The sequence below is a fragment of the Rhincodon typus genome, chromosome 5 (assembly GCF_021869965.1).
Source record: "Rhincodon typus isolate 14 chromosome 5, sRhiTyp1.1, whole genome shotgun sequence".
Lineage (NCBI taxonomy): Eukaryota > Metazoa > Chordata > Chondrichthyes > Orectolobiformes > Rhincodontidae > Rhincodon > Rhincodon typus.
In genome coordinates, this window is record NC_063336.1 from 82,313,774 (window position 1) to 82,330,808 (window position 17,035).

Below are 17,035 nucleotides of genomic sequence, written 5' to 3' on the forward strand. Positions count from 1 at the left end.
AATTTGGAGCTTGTGCAAAGAACTTCACAAAGGTCCATTACCACAAGTGCCTAAGGAAAACCAAACAGACTGGTCCTTGTATCAACCACATTTTAATAATTTCAAAATTGTTTTGTATGCAAACTGGATTTATACCAGCGGACCTCCAAATTTAGTTTTACTAAAATGGTGGTCATTCCATGAGAAACACAGCAAGTGATTTTCTTCAACAACAAAAGCAGAAGTTGCTGGAAAAACTCAGTAGGTCTGGAAACATCTGTGAAGAAAAAATCAGAATTAATGTTTTGGGTCCAGTGACCCTTCCTTAGAACTGAGTTCTGAGGAAGGGTTACCGGACCAGAAACGTTAACTCTGATTTATTTCTTGACAGATGCTGCCAGACCTGCTGAGCTTTTCCAGCAACTTCTGTTTTTGTTCCTAATTTACAGTGTCTGCAGTTTTTTTGGTTTTTATTAGGTGATTTTCTTCAGAAGAAGCAATGAATTTGTGGTCCACATCAAATATTCTGAAAATGATTTACAAGGACAAATGGGAGCACCTGTTGAGTTACAAGTAGACTTGTGTAACATTCATATTCTTTAAAATTTCAATAAAACTAATTTTGTTAATGCTATATGTATAATATGTATATTGTCCATTGTAATAATACCATCTCTCTTTTCTCATTTCTTTTAGGCTGTAGAACTGCTCCAAATGACTTGGTTTTTATATTGGATGGCTCATTTAGCGTAGGGCCAGAAAATTTTGAAATAGTCAAAAACTGGATTGTCAACATATCCAGCAGTTTTGAAATTGGGACTACATTTACACAAGTGGGTGTTATACAATATAGTGATGATCCTTTGCTAGAAATATCATTGGACAGATACAGGTCAAATGAAGACTTGACGAAAGCAATGGAAGCCATATTATACAGGGGTGGAAACACAAGAACAGGAAAAGCTATAACATTTGGAGTTAACCACGTGTTTGCTACCTCAACCAGGGATGCTAATGCTGTGACAAAAGTGGCAGTTGTACTTACAGATGGAAAATCCCAAGACGATGTGAAGGACTCAGCAGAGGAAGCAAGGAAAAAGAAAATTATACTGTTTGCAATTGGAGTTGGTCAGGAAATAGAAGATGCAGAGCTGCAGGCAATTGCAAATAAACCTTCATCCACATATGTGTTCCATGTAGAAGACTACAGCGGTATCACCAAAATTAGAGAAACAATCAAACAAAAACTTTGTGAAGGTAAATAGTTTCTTCTTTATGTGTGCCAGAAAAATATTCTTGTGTAAGATTGAAGGTGGTTCCCAAGAAGAATTTCATCTTAGAATAACAGCCACAATTCTTCTAACAAAACATTTTTTGTTTAAAAAAGATGCTCAAATCAGTGTCATCATTCCCTGGATAATATGGTATAAGATTACAATTTTTACAGATTAAAATTCAATTGCTTTTTATTTAATATCTTTTAGATATGTTTTTTTATTTGAAAACACTAGCGTTCGTAGCATTGCTCCCTCAGGTATAGTGAGAGAGGAAGTATTAAGACACAGAATTTATAAGTAAAAGAGCAAAGGATGATACAATTGATGCAAATGTATTGAATAAACCTAAAATGGTTGGCTGACTCCCTCCTGTCAAATCTTTAATCAGTTAGAAAGGAGATACAAGTTTCGATTGATTAAAATGCAAATCTCAGAATTTCTCTCAAGTTACTGCCCTGAGATAACTAAAGGTGTTATCAGTATATACAAGAGGTGACATTTCAAGTCAGACAATACATTTTAAGTGTGAGGCCTTCTTTGGAATATGTCTGTATTTTAACCTAGAGTCAGACAGGTTTTATTTGCAAAGCAGGGATTTATAAAATGCCCCATTGACTAACTATGTCTACAGATTGTGTGCTTTTTGAACAAAATAGAATGTATCTGCAAATACAAAATTCACCCCATAGATTTATATGTATGTGTGTGTGCATGTGCGATGGTGTGTGTGTGTGTGTGTGTGTGTACGGGGGGAAAGGGGGGTGGGGAGTGTTTGCATGTGTGTGTGTGTGTTTGAGAGATAGATTTTGTGTGTGTGTGTGTGTGTGTGTGTGTGTTTGTGTGTGTGTGTGTGTTAGTGTGTGTGTGTGTGAGAGAGTGTATAGTGTAGTGGGTAGTGTGACATGAACCTAACATCACGGTTGAGGCCAGCCTCATTGGTACCGAACTTGACTAACAGCCTCTGCTTGGCGATTCTGCATTGTTGTGTATCCCGAATTTCGCCTTGGAGGACGTTTACCCGAAAATCTGGGGCCGAAGGCCCTTGACCGCTGAAGTGTTCCCCCACTGGGAGGGAACACCCCTGTCTGGTGATTTTTGCACAGTGTCTTCTCATCCATTGTCATAGTGTCTGCATGGTTTCACCAATATACCATGCCCTGGGGAATCCTTGCTTGCAGCGTATGAGATAGACAACATTGGCCGAGTCACATGAGTATCTGCCATGCACATGGTGGGTGGTGTTCCCACGTGTGACAGTAGTATCCATGTCGACGATTTGACATGTCTTGCAGAGGTTCCCATGCCGGGGTTGTGTAGTGTTGTGGTTGAGGTTGTCCCAAAGGCTGGGTAGTTTGCATCGAACAATGGCCTGTTTAAGGTTTGGTGGTTTTTTGAAACAGATCATTGCTCCATCTTTTATACTTTAGTTGAGTGTTGAGCTGAGTTGCCAATCAAGTGGCATTATTCTTGTCAAATACTTTGTTAACAGAACAGCACAACTTGATCATTCATATTCAGTTTCTGAACTTAACAAACACACTGAACAAGCTAAACGTTGAGAAAACTTGACATGGAAATCAGAGCAGATACTTAACAACTTCAGCTCGCTCCTGCCTGCAAAGAGCCTTCATGTTGATTACGACTAAATGGCATCTCAGGGCATAATCCATGGGTACCAGGCACTCACAGCAATCATCCAAGGATTTTAGCATTTGGTATTTGCTTATCCCTCACCACAATCATGGCATCTCTTTGATTCATTTGCAGGCTGCTTAGGAAGCACAGACTTGCATTACAGGGCACACTGGCAACCAGTGTTGAAAGGTTGCAGCAGAGACACTTTGAATGTGGGGATAGATACCCTGTTCATTAATTGGACTGGACTACATCCTAGGGCTGCTCGATTGCTCTCTTAACGCTCATTCCTTTCCCCCCATTCATGCTTACAGTAGCCCTGCCTTGCCTTGACATGCAGTTGGCACAGTCACACAACAGACAGCTTGCTTTGCTGGTCAGCAGTCCCCAGTCAAGAGGGCTGTACAGCAGTATGCTATGCCAGTCTCACAACTGCACCATGTAATGTAACAAATACACTGAACATGCAGCAAGCAGGCAACCAAGTCGCAGTGTCTTAGTAGAGTAGTCCTCACTGAAATCCATGGAGGCACCCATCAGTCAGGGGCTGTCAGCATTGGTTTTGAGGACTGATTGCTGGGGTGATGGAGTGTAGGTAAGTCGCCTTTCCAGCATATCTTAAAGGTGTTGGACCTGGCTGTGCATGGAAGCTGCCAACTGTCTATTGAGGTAGCAGATAGTTGCTTGACTGGCTGCACTTCTGCAACTTCTGGATATGGGAGGGATTGAGTCAGGTGAAATTGGGTGACGCTGCTGTTAGTTATGGTGCAGGTAGTAGAAACTTTGCATGGTGTTCCTAGCAGTGAGGAGGCAGCACAGAGTGTTGTAGGTTTTGGGGAATGAACGAGTGAGTGAAGATCATAGAATCATAGAATCCCTACAGTGTGGAATCAGGCCATTCATCTCATTGAGTCAACACAAGATGTTGAGAGTGGCAGAGCATGGGCCTTGGTAGGAAGTGGGTGCAGTACCAGATATAGTCAGAGTATGAAGTTGCAGAGAGAAGATTGTGACACTTAGCCTGGTGCAGCAGAGAAGGTCATTGCCCATCTTTTAGCACTACTAGTCATTCATTCAACTGTCGAGATGGCATTGACCTGGATGGTGATCCCAGACTGGACTGCCAAGGGCTGCTGGTGCAGCATCTTCTGCTAATCCTCCAGGAAGAAGACTCCTCTCCTTTGCATCACCGTCTCAACCGGGGCCTCCAAGTCCCTGACAAGGAATTCCAGTGCCTTTTCTCCTTCTCAGACATCTTCTGAAATGTTCATTACTGAGCAGGATAGCTTTGAAATGCCAGTACTGGTTTGGGTACACAGCGGCCTTTTAAAGATGTTCTTGGTGCATGGGATACAGGCCTTTTGGTGGATTTCTGCTGAGTGGTGAGTTGTTCCAGGAATGGCGCACGGCAAGAATAGGATAGAATTTGATGTGAGGAACCACCACAGGGATTGGGTAAATAGTTCATGAGGTGTGTTTGGTAACATATGGTGTGTAATCTCGCTGGACTCGTGGCCAGAATCTCTCCAACAGACTCACTCTTAGATAGAAATACATTAAGATTTCGCCTGTAGTTACAGGAAAATACTTAAAAAAATAAATTACTGCATTGGATGAGCTTGCACGGATTAAAACTAGATAAATGCAAATTAAGAACTATTATCAAGAATTTATTTAAGAAATATCTGGGAGATTCTGTGGAACTAGCATGATGGATCAACTGAAGTTTCTAAATGAAATGCTCATCCATTAGCTTATATGTAAGTAATTGAATGCAGTCCATAAGAGTAAAAATGTATGAGGTTTGTGGAAGGAATAGGATGGCAAACAAAATACTTTTATGATGTTCTACATATTTTTATATTTCACATATTGCCCGCAGGACAGGAAAGATACTTTGACACTTGACAGCTCTTGAAATTTTGCTTAGTTTTCAGTTACCTTGTGACAAGACAAAATTGCAGAATTATATGGAATACCTAGTGTGGAAACAGGCCTTTTGGCCCAACAAGTCCACACTGAATCTCAGAGCATCCCACCCAGACCCATGCCCCTATAACCCACCTAATCAACACTACGGGCAATTTAGCATGGCCAATCTACCTAGCCTGCACATCTTTGTGACTGTGGGAGGAAACCAGAGCATCCGGAGGAAACCCACGCAGACATGGGGAGAACATGCAAACTCCACACAGACAGTTGCCCAAGGGTGGAATTGAACCTGGGTCCCTGGCGTTGTGAGGCAGCAGTGCTAATCACTGTGCCACTGTGCCACCCCCAATTGTTGCAGGTTAGGAGGCGATTGATCCATTGTGCATGTGCCAGTCCTATTGCCGATTCAAAGCCTTTTTCCCCATGTTCCTGCACATCATTTCTATTCAAGTAATCATCCAATGCCCTTTTGGATACCTTGATTGAACTTGCCTCTATCACATTTCCAGGCAGTGCATTCCAAGCCCTAACTAATTGCTGTATGAATAAGATTTTTCTCACATCATCTTTGCTTCAGTTGCACATTACTAGGAACTCCACTTCTTCCAGCCTGAAAAATATCCATTGACCTTTTTCCTATCTCTCAACCAATTTTGTATCCAAGTAGCTACTGTCTCTTTTATACTATGACCTGTTACTTCCCTCACAAGTCTATTGTGTGGCACTGTATCAGACACCTTGTGGAAATTCATGTATACCATGTCAAAAGTATTACCTTGGTTCACTCTTTTCATTTTTCTTCAAAAAACTCCAGCAAGTTAGTTGAATGTGATTTTCTCTTTTAATATTGTATTAAACTGTATTAAAATCTGTCAAACCTTGCAGAGATTTTCATGTTTACAGCCCCCAAATGCCAGCATGATTCAAAGTGGATTAGCTGAAAAATAAAATGAGCGACTGGCTTGCTGCCTTCTGGCTCACCCCTGACTATCCTATCATATTACCATGGATGAGCAAGGCACAATTGCCTTATTGAAACCTTTAAGTGGCCAATTAATGACCACTTAAGTTCCCTCATTCCAAATATGTCAGTATAATATGTGTGGCCCCCTCCAACTCCATTTTCATTCGTTCCCTACCCTCCCCTTCACTTTTTCTTTTTCTTAGGCGTTGCTCCTACCAAGCTCTGCCTGGCACTGGATCCCTGACTACATGGGCGTTTTTCCTGGTGGTGGAAAATGTTAAGTAAAATTATCTTGCACATTGTGATTTTAGAAAAAAGAAAAGAAAGAGAAAATAGAAAAATGTATATAAAATGTATGTCAGGGGAAGGTAGAAGCAAGGCAGTCAACCAAGCTGCTTTCAATGCACACCATGCTGTAGGGTAGGAAGTGGGCTTACCTCCTATGTCAGCCATTTATGTCCATTGGAGGCAGCACCCCCGCTTCCGTCTCTACCCAAGATCATAGCAAACCTTAGATATCTGTCTAGCTTCCCACCCTCAACCCCTCTCATTGCACAGGTCTCTGTTGGGCAGATATGACCAAAATCCATGAACTAATGTGAAATTCAGGATCTATCAACCTTCTTTCTAATTCCAAATGTGCTAGAACTACAGAGCTGTTAACCAATCTGATTGGCTAGCACATGTATAGGGTAGGATATCCTTCTAGACGGAGGTAAAAGCCATGCTTTCACTTAATTAACATTGTCCCAATTAGGATAACACTGCAGTGCAAGTGGGTTTCAGATGTCATACACATCACGGATTGTGTACTTTTAATTTCAAAACATTTCTTTCTGTCTTTTCAGAGACTGTCTGCCCTACAAGAATACCTGTGGCATCTCGAGATGAAAAAGGCTTTGATATCCTTGTTGGATTAGATATTAGGAAAAAAGCCACTAAGACCGAAGGGTCTTACCGTGGCAAAAAAGCTTATAGAGTTACATCACAGAGTGATTTAACAGAAAAAACAAGGTATTTGTTTTCAGGATTTGTTTATTCATAAATTCAATTCATTTTTTCTTTGCAGAAGTATTGCTGGAGAGTTTGTGCTGAACTCTAATTCATAAGCCAAATATTTTGATTTCAGGGACATTTTTCCTGATGGCCTTCCTCCTTCCTATGTCTTTGTGTCCACATTACGATTCAAGAGACCAGTAACTAAGGAAAAATGGGATTTGTGGAGAATTCTTGCTGTAGATGGCACAATTCAAACAGCAGTTACATTGAATGGAGAAGACAATACAGTAATCTTCCATACAACACATAAGATAAATGATACACAGTCTGTGACTTTCATTTCTCCTTTTATAAAGGTAAGAAACATGTGAGATACTTTTTATTTTATTCTGCTCGATTACTAGCATCTTTAGTAGAGACGTACTTAAGCAATATTTTCTGTGGCTATATAGAATTGTAATTTATTTTTATTACAAATTCTATCTGTAGACTTCTAACCAAAAATGTTATTATTGCCTTATAGTTTAGGAGATAGGAAATGAGTAGAAACCATCTTGTTTGTGGATTTCCATTTTGAAATTACAAATTTCTGTTAGAAAAGTTAACTTAACGTCACATTGTGACTAAATTTCTATCTTGTTCTTGTTTTTAATGTTTTGCTATTTTCATGTACAGTTTCTGAACCCTCAACTCTTCGTCAATTTTTAACTTCGTAGCAATGAACTATAGATATTTACACACAAATAGAACAGTAGTTAAGGTAATTTAGTTGTGTTGGTGTTTCGGTGATTTGAGTTTTGCCAGTCCTTTAGTGAAAGGCTTGGAAGGTGAGAAGGCTGGAAAAATCGTGTTGGGTGTGTAGGGTATCTGAAGTCATTGCCATACCATTTTGCCGGCCATAGCACACATGAGGAAGGTGATAGCCAGGAGGAAATAGAAAAAAAAAGTAAAGATGTGTTATGCTTCATTTCATATATATAAAATATAGCTTTTCATGCAAACATTAGAAGTTACAATGTTCAGTTCATGGCTATGACCATGTGTTCACTCTCAGGTGGTCCTGGAATCAGGGCTAATGTTAATATATCCAATTTCTGACTGTTTGAACAGATTGAATATGTCAAAAAATGTTTGAAATCATTAGAGTAAAAATGGGAGGAGATGTTTGTTGCTGATTGTAAACTTGATCAAAAAGCAAAAGTTTTACTAAGGAATGAGATACTCCTCAGGCCATGGTGACAGAGGAGGACACTGAATCACAAGAAGTATTGAAAATTGCTAAGAACAAGGTATTGGATAGACTGTTGGCACTTAAAGTTGATAGGCACTGGGACAGGATGAGATGCATTTAAGGATATTGAAGGAAGTGATTGGAAATTGCAGAGGCACTCAATAATCTTTCAATCTTTAAGGTTGTAGCAAAGATTTTTATCTTGGGTTGTGGGTGAGGTTGCTGAGTTGCTCGCTGAGCTGGCTTGTTTTCGTTCAGATGTTTCGTCACCATGCTCGGTAACATCATCAGTGAGGCCTCCGATGAAGCGATGTTGTTCTACTCCGCTTGGAATTTATCCTGCCTGGTCCGTTATGGTGAGTAGTGTCATTTTCAGTTTTGCTCTGTATGGATTTGAATATGGATTACTATTATATATTATTATAATATGTATTACCATAATGCAATCAACAAATATATGGACTTGGACCCCCCGATATACAAATCCATACAGAACAAAACCAGAAATGACACTACTCACCATAACGGACCAGACAGTATAAATTCCAAGCGGAGTAGAACAACATCGCTTCATCGGAGGCCTCACTGATTATGTTACCTAGCATGGTGACGAAACATCTGAACGAAAACAAGCCAGCTCAGAGCGCAAGTCAGCAACCTCAATCTTTCCTTGAGTCAGTGTGCAACAGGACTGTGAATTTCCAAATACAGCTCCTATTTCAGAAAAGGGTGTAAGGATAAGCTAACTATACAGACTAGTCTGTTTAACATCAGTGGTGGAGAAACATCTTGAAACAATTATTCAGGATGGAATTAATAGACAAATGCGGGTTAATAACACAGATACAGCACAAATTTGTAAGGGAAAATTGTGTTTAATTGACCTGTATTTTTGTCAAGATAACAGAAAAAGTTCAAGAGGTTAATGCTGTTAAAGTAATGTATATGGATTTTTGAAAGGTATTTGATACAGTGCCACACAGAGACTTGTGAGCAATGTTATTGGTCGTGGAATAAATGGGGCAAGCAATGTGCATTCAGTTGGCTGAGTGCTTGGAAATAGAGAAATAGGAAATACAGAATTAGGAAATACAGAATAATGGTTAATGAATATTTTTTGGTCTGGAAAAAGGTTTGTAGTGGGATCAGTTTGGGACCTTTGTTTTCTAAATATATATATATATTCTGATCTAGATTTTGGTAGTAAGGGATAATTTCCAAGTTTGCGGATGATTCAAAACTTGAGAGCAAAATAAGTTTTGAGGACAGTTTAAAACTACAAAAGAACATTGACAAGTTGGTGGAGTGGGCAGGTGCGTTTAATGCAGAAAAGAGTGAGGAGATGCATATTAGTAGAAAGAGCATGGAGATGCAGTATAAAGTAAAAGGTGTTATCCTAAAGGATATGTAGAAGTAGAGACACCTGGTTGTACATGTGCATATGTGGGAGGACAGGTAGAGTAAACATGCGTATCCTTGGCTTTATTGATGGCAGCAAAGAATATGGGAGCAAGGAAGTTAAGCTGAACTTATATAAGATGCTAGTTAGACCTCAACTGGAGTATCTGGGCACCACACTATTGAAATGATGTGAATACATTAGGGAGAGTGCATAAGAGGTTTACAAGACTCGTTCTACAGATGGGAAACTTCAGTTCTGAAATTGGAGAGGTTCGGGTTGTTTACTTTGGAGAGGAGATGCTGAGAGGAAATTTGATAGAAGTTTTCAAAATCTTGGGATGACTGGATAGAGTAGATAGAGAAAAACTATTCCCTCTCATAAAAGGATTGAGAATGACAGAGCATAGATAGAAGGTAGTTTACAAAAGAAACAAATGTGATGACAGAAAATTTTTTTTCACATAGCGAGTAATTGGGAATGCACTGCTGGAAAGTGTAGCGGAGGAAAGTTCACTTGAAATATTCTGAAGGGCATTAGATGATTATTTAAACAGAAACAATATGCAAGAGTATGGGAAAAGGGCGGGAAAATGGGACTGACTCAGGATGCTCATTCACGCTGGTGCAGACATGATGGCCTGACTAACTTCTGTAAAAATACTGTTATCCTGAAGTACCCTAGTGGAGTGAAAGATATGGTATGAATCACGAAAGGGATATATGTACCGAATTTGGTAAAATACTACTCTAGGTGCATTTGAGTGTTAACAATAATTGTTTGCTTGATTTTGTATCTTTAGAATTATCCCTATAGAGTGGATATCATCAAAGAAGAAGGAATTTTATTCTGCTGCTGTATTTTGTGGAGTGAATGTTAGATACACTTGAGAGATTTCCTGTCATCAGAAGACTTTCATATTCTTAATGCTTTTCACAATTCAACAACTTAATGATACAGTCAGTTATGTAGTTTCCTGTTTCTGTTGAATATAGATGTATTCTACTGCGTAGGAGTGAATTTACAGATGAATGGTTTCAGTGAATAGGGTGCTCATGGTTTCTTATCTCACCAGCCTCTGCAAACTAAGATAAGCTACTATCTTCAAAATGTGGCATTGTACAGCTTTAAGTCATTACAGCACAGAAGGAAGCTCTTGGCAGCAATCTAGTCAGTCCATTCAGTTGCTCGATCCATATGGCTCTGCAAGCTAAATTTTCTTAAGTGCCCATTCTATTTTTTAAAATCGTTGATCGTCTCTGCTTACATCATCCTCATAGGCAGCAAGTTCCATGTCATTGCCACTCACTACACAAAAAGTTCTTCCTCACATACCCCTGTATCTCTTACCCAAAACCTTAAATCTTCCACCCTTAGTTGTAGTGCCATATGATAATGGGAACCATATTCATAGTCTCCCTTCCCTAAATATGTTATAATCTTGTACAAAATTAATTACATCTCTCCTTAAACTCATTTTCCAAGGACAACAATCCCAGGTTCTACCCCTTAACCTCGGAGCTAAAATTCCTCATCCATGAAGCATTCTAGTTAGTATCTTCTGCACCTACCCAAGGTCCCTTACATCTTTAAGGTGGTGACTGTACCAAACACATTACTTTTGTTGTAGCCTAAATATAAATATAAGTATTCAGCGTAATTTATCTGCTTTTGTACACCATACCTCTGCTTTGGAAGTCCAAGATCCCATGTACTTTGGTAACTGCTTTCTCAGTAGGTCCTGCTATCTTCAAAGCTCCATGCACATGAACTCTCAGGGCCCCATGTCTCACCGATTACTTTAGAAATGTGCTATTAAATCGAAATTGCTTCTGCTTCTACGTTCTGCCAGCCCGTCTATATCCTGTTCAATTTAGTGGTGACATCCTGTTTATCACACGTCCATATATCCTTGTTATTTAATAATATAAATATTATATTGAACTTGTATGGGATGTTGGTGAGGCCTCTTCTAGAGTACTGCGACCAGTTCTAGTTGTCCTATAATAGGAAGGATATTATTAAGCTGGAGAGGGTTCAGGAGAGGTTTACCAGGATGTTGCTGGGAATGGAGAGTTTGAGTTATAAGGAGAGGCTGGATAGCCTGGGACTTCTTTCACTAAAGCGTAGGAGGTTGAAAGGTAACTTCATAGAGGTTAATAAAATCATGAGGGGTATGGATAAGGTCATTGGCAAGTTGTCTTTTCCCTAGGGTGGGATACTTCAAAACTAGGGGCATATTTTTAAGGTGAGAGGAGAAACATTTTTTAAAAACATGGGAGAATTTTTTTCACAGAGTGGTTCACATGTGGAATGAACTTCCAGAGGAAGTGGTGGATGTGGGTGTAGTTACAACGGTTTAAAAGATGTTTAGATAAGCCCATGAATAAGAAATATTTGGAGAGATATAGGCCAAGCATAGGCAGGAAGGACTAATTTAGTTTGGGATTATGATTAGCATGGGCTAGTTGGATCGAAGGGTCTGTTTCCTTGCTATTTGACTCTATGACTCTATGTCAGATTAACTGCCTTCTTGGAGATCTGTTCAATCACTTAAGTGTTTAAGTGGCCAGTTAAGAGCTACCCGCTGCCTTCCACCAGTGTTTTGTCCTCATTGTGGTGTTGGAGATGGAGCTCCCACTTGAGGGATGCCACCAAGTGAATCTCCAATCTTACTTATTTTTGGGTACCCCATGATCTACTGAGGGGTCCCTGTAGGAATCTATCTCTGCTACACTCCGCACAATGGTGACAGGTTAGCAAAGGCATTGTTCCATCATGTGCAAAGGAATATGATGGAATACTCTCCACTTGTCCAAATGAGTGCAGCTAGAATGTTAATCAAAATGCTCAACACCATCTAAGACAAAGTAACCCATTTGATCAGTATCATAGCTGCTATCTTAAATATTCACTTTTTTCACCACCGGGCCATAATTGTAGCAGTGTGTACTTTTCACAAGATGCCCTGCATCAACTCAATGCTCAATTAACAGCACCATCCAAACACAGAACCTCAAGAAGGACAAAGACAGCAGCCACATTAGAATATTATCTTCTGCATTTGCATGTTCCCCTCCAAGTCATATATCATCCTGAGTTGAAATTGTACCTTCATTCCATTACTATCACAGAGTCCAAGTCTTGGGGTTTTTTTCTGGATAACAGCCCCAACAAGTTTGATTTGACCATGTTTTGATCTCCATGGGACAAACTGAGTGTCCCCAAAATGGAAAAAAATTGCAACAAAGTTCTAATTTTGAAGTTTTAACACAAGTCAGAACCAACACAAATTATACATGAATTCACAATCAGTCTACACTTTGAATAAAAAAGCATAAATTCATGTTAAACAGTTAATACAACAAAAATGTGTCTTTTGCAATTATAAACATTCACATCAGTCCCCTCACGAATATGGCACCAAGTGACTACATAGTTCCAAAATATTCACACAATATAAGTAAGGACTTCAATCTAATTACCTATACTTCTGAAAGCTTTTGCCTTTGAGTTCCACTATTGTTTTCATCAGCAAGAATTTCTGCAAATCCTCTTTCCTTTTGAAGTACAGTAGTCCTGTAGCTTTCCAGAGTTCCTTTCCAACCAAACAATAACAATTGGAAAACATCAGCTCTTTAATATCTCCAAGCTACTGTGTCAGTTTTCTGGGTTACAGATCTTGTTGCCCAATTCCCATGGTACTTCCAAGAGTTTTTTTTAATCCCAAAACTGGTTTATATCTCCCCAAGAATTCTCTGTGCTCTTCTTTCAGTGTATTTCTGCTTTCTTTTTGTGCCAGTATCTGCGCTGATAACTTTTAATCCCCAGTTCTTCTGCATGTATTTCTCCTTTATGGCTGCAACTATTATTTGACTCCTCCAGCCATAGGACGTCTGATCTTAATTTCTTTCCAGCTGGTTCTGTTTCAAGATCAAGGGTTGCCAGGTGATCTCATTGAATGCAGAGCAGATTCAATAGGATGAATAGCCTATGTCTACTCCTACATCTTATAATCTTATTGACATATGAACCAATATTTGTTATTATTCAAGAAAACTACAATTGATGCAAATATTTAAAGTTCGTTTTCTAACATTATTTTAAAATATCAGATTTCATGGGCATCAATTTGACTTACTGTACTTCCAGATCAAAAGCTTTCATATTGCACATAAATCACAACATTAGCACGGCGCTACAGCAATTAATTAGAAAGGCAAATGAAATGTCAGGTTTTTTAAATGTAAATGGTATAAAGTATAAAGGTGGGAAAGTTTCACTAGAGTTCTACAGTGTTTTGATGAGATACCCATAGCACTATGTACAGTTTTGGTATTATTTAGGGAAGGATATAATTGGTTCAACAGCCATACAGAAAAGGTTCATTAGGAGATTAAACAATTGTCTTATGAGGAAAGGTTTAACAGGTTGATATAACAGGGGAGGTGACAATAATTTTAAATTCCTCTCTGGACACAAGAGTGTCAGAGGATGAGAACACAGTCAATGTGGGACCATTATTCAAGAAGGGAGGCAGGGATAAACCAGGAAAGTGCAGGACAATCAGTCTAATGTGGTAGGGAAACTATTGGAAACAATTCTGAGGAACAAAATTAATCTGCTTTTGAAAAATCCCTTATAGGAAACTTGTAGTCAAGGCAAAAGCCCAAGAAAATTTGGCTAATTTAATCCAGAATTGCAGAGTGGCAGGAAGCAGGGCTTTAGATGAGGGATTTTTTTTTATTGGAAGCCTGTGTCCAATGAGGTTTTGTAAGAATCAGTGTTAGGGTCGTTGCTGTTTGTGGTATATATATATGATTTAAGATTTGACTGTAGGAAGGTTGATCAGTAAATTCACAGATGATATGAAAATTGGTAGGGTGGTAAATAGTGAGGACGATAGCCCTAGATTACAGGAGTATATGGACAGACTGGTCATATGGGCTGATCAGTGGCAAATTGCATTCAATCCAGATAACTATGAGATGATGCACTTGGGCAGGACAAACAAGGTAAGGCATAATGAACAACAGGATCCTGGGAAGCACCAAGATTCAGAGGGAACTTGATGCTCATATCCACTGGTCTCTTAAGTTAGCAGGACAAGTAGATAAGGGTTTAAAAGTGGCAAGTAACATTTGTGCCATATAAGTGCCAAGTAATTACCATCTCCAATAATTGAGAACCTGACCACCTCTCCTTGAAATTCAATTGTGTTGCTATCACTGAATCTCTTACTATCAACATTTCGGGGGTCACCATTGACCGGAAACTGTCCTGGACTAGCTGTTTGGATACAGAGGCCACGAAAACAGGTCACAGGCTAAAAATACTGTTGCGAGTGACTCACTTCCTGACTCCCCAAGGATTGTTCATCTTTTGTAAGGCACAAGTCATTGTCACTCTCAGTAGCAGCAGTGTGTACTATCTACAAGATGCAATGCAGAAATTCACCAAGACTCCTTAGACAGCACCTCCCAAATCCTCGACACTTCCACCTCGAAGGGCAAGGGTAGCAGATACATGGGAACACCACCAAGTTCCCCTCCAAGCCACACACCATCCTTAGTTGGAAACATATCACTGTTCCTTCAGCGTTGCTCAGTCAAAGACCTGGAACTCCCTTCATAATCAGTCTCCCAGCAAAGTGGGTCTACCTACCGCAGATGGACTGCAGCAGTTCAGAAGGTAGCTCACCACCACCTTCTCAAGGGAAAGTAAGGATGGACAATAAAAGCTGGTGACACCCACATCCCATGAGCGAATTAAAAAGAAAATTATTCAGCGTTGTGACCAAGGGAGCTGTGTGATAGTAATGGATGGAAGATAAGGTGTAGGATTGTTAGTGATGGGAAATAGGGACTGTGTTCACTGTTACTGTGGTCAGATGAGTCAATCATGAACAATGTGGCCCAACAGAACTGTATTTCTTTTCTTCAAACAGCTTATTTCTGCTGATAAGTCCACCCTCCCTTCCTCCTACCTCCATGTCCTCTTCTTGTTATTCCTTTACTTATTTCTTCTCCTCATTTTATTCCTCAGATAATCCCCACATAACTAATGGCAAGAGCTAAGCTTTTATGTGACAAAGTTGTGCAGCATGCCCAATGAATTTTGATATGCACTTGCCTGATATTGTCAGGCGGTTCAGACAGCCAGACTATTAACTAACCACCCCATTTGTTAGCATAACCATATTTATGAGGCACCTTGGCTTTCATGCTTGCTGCTCAGTTGTTCATAGATTGCAAATTAATATCATGAGCTTGGTAGTCATTAGACAGCCCTTGCCAGCCTACCCAAGATTGCATCCAACAAGGTCCACGCCAGAAATATTGGTGTGTACCATGGACTCTATTTTGAATCAAGCACTACACCAGCAATATGCAAGAACTAGGTAGGTAACCAACATTCTGATGCCACAAAGCCTGCCCACCATCTACAAGGCACAAATCAAAAGTGTGATGGAATACTTTCTGTTTCCTTGGTTGAGGGCAATGACAACAAAACTCAAGAAGTTCAAGCCCACTTAGTTGGCACCTATCTACCACCTTGAACATTCATCCCATCCACCACCAATCACAGTGGCATCAGTATGTATCATTCACAAAATGCACAGCAGCATTTTATCACGGCACCTTTGACAATGCCTTCCAAAACCGTGACCCCTCCACCTTAGAAGGACAAGAGCAGCAAATGCATGGAAACACCACCATCAAGAGTTTACTATCCAAGCCACACGGCATCCTGACTTTGGATGATATCACCTTTCTGTCACTGTTGCTCAGTCAAAATCCTGCAATTCCCTTTCAGACAGCGTCGTAGGTGTACCTGGAGTACATGGAGTGCTGCAGATCAACCTGGCTCACCATCATCTTCTTAAGTGCAATTAGGTTTTGGCAATAAATCCTGACCTAACCAGTGATGCTTGCATCCTGTCAAGGATTTTAAAAAATTGCAGCTTTGTGTCTGTGCCATTTCAATTCACAAACTTCACTTCGTCTATCTTGTGATTGGGATTTTTCAAAATATTTAGCATTGAAGTAGCTTGTGTAGAGATTTATATTAAATTGATATTAAATATTCCCTGGGCTGAAACTTACAATTTTTTGACTAAGTGCAAGTTGAGTTTTTTTGAGGGTTTCCTGGTATGAGGTCTAGTGGGATTACTCACTGTAACTTACAAAGCATACCTCATTAATTACCAACTGTGGCCCTAAGACATCACTCAAGTCCTATTCTAGCCCCATCTTACCATTCTTGAAACAGCATGCCACTCATAGATTCAAAGAGTTACACTGTACAGAAACAGATCCTTCAGTCCGACTCATCCAAGCCAACCAGATATCCTGAACTGATTTAATCTCATATGCCAGCATTTGGCCCATATTCCTCTGAACCCTTCCTATTCATGTACCTGCCCAGATGCTTTTTAAATATTGTAATTGTACCCACCTCCGCCACTTCCTCTGGCAACTCATTCCATACTCATACCACCCTCTGCATGAAAAGGTTTCCCCTTAGGTCCCTTTTAAATCTTTCCTCTCTCCTTTAAACCTGTGCCCTCTGGTTTTGGACTTCCCTACCCTGGGAAAGAGACCTTGGCTATTCACCCT

At 39.8% G+C, this 17,035-nt stretch overlaps 1 protein-coding gene across 1 annotated transcript in view; it reads left to right on the plus strand.

The window, feature by feature from the left end:
• The window catches only part of LOC109921805 (collagen alpha-1(XXI) chain), a 300,122-nt gene that overhangs the window by 36,876 nt on the left and 246,211 nt on the right, over positions 1–17,035 (plus strand). The window contains exons 3-5 of the mRNA XM_020521855.2: positions 676–1,236; positions 6,636–6,801; positions 6,917–7,142. Coding sequence (XP_020377444.2) covers positions 676–1,236; positions 6,636–6,801; positions 6,917–7,142 — 953 coding nt within the window. The remainder of the gene's footprint in view (positions 1–675; positions 1,237–6,635; positions 6,802–6,916; positions 7,143–17,035) is intronic.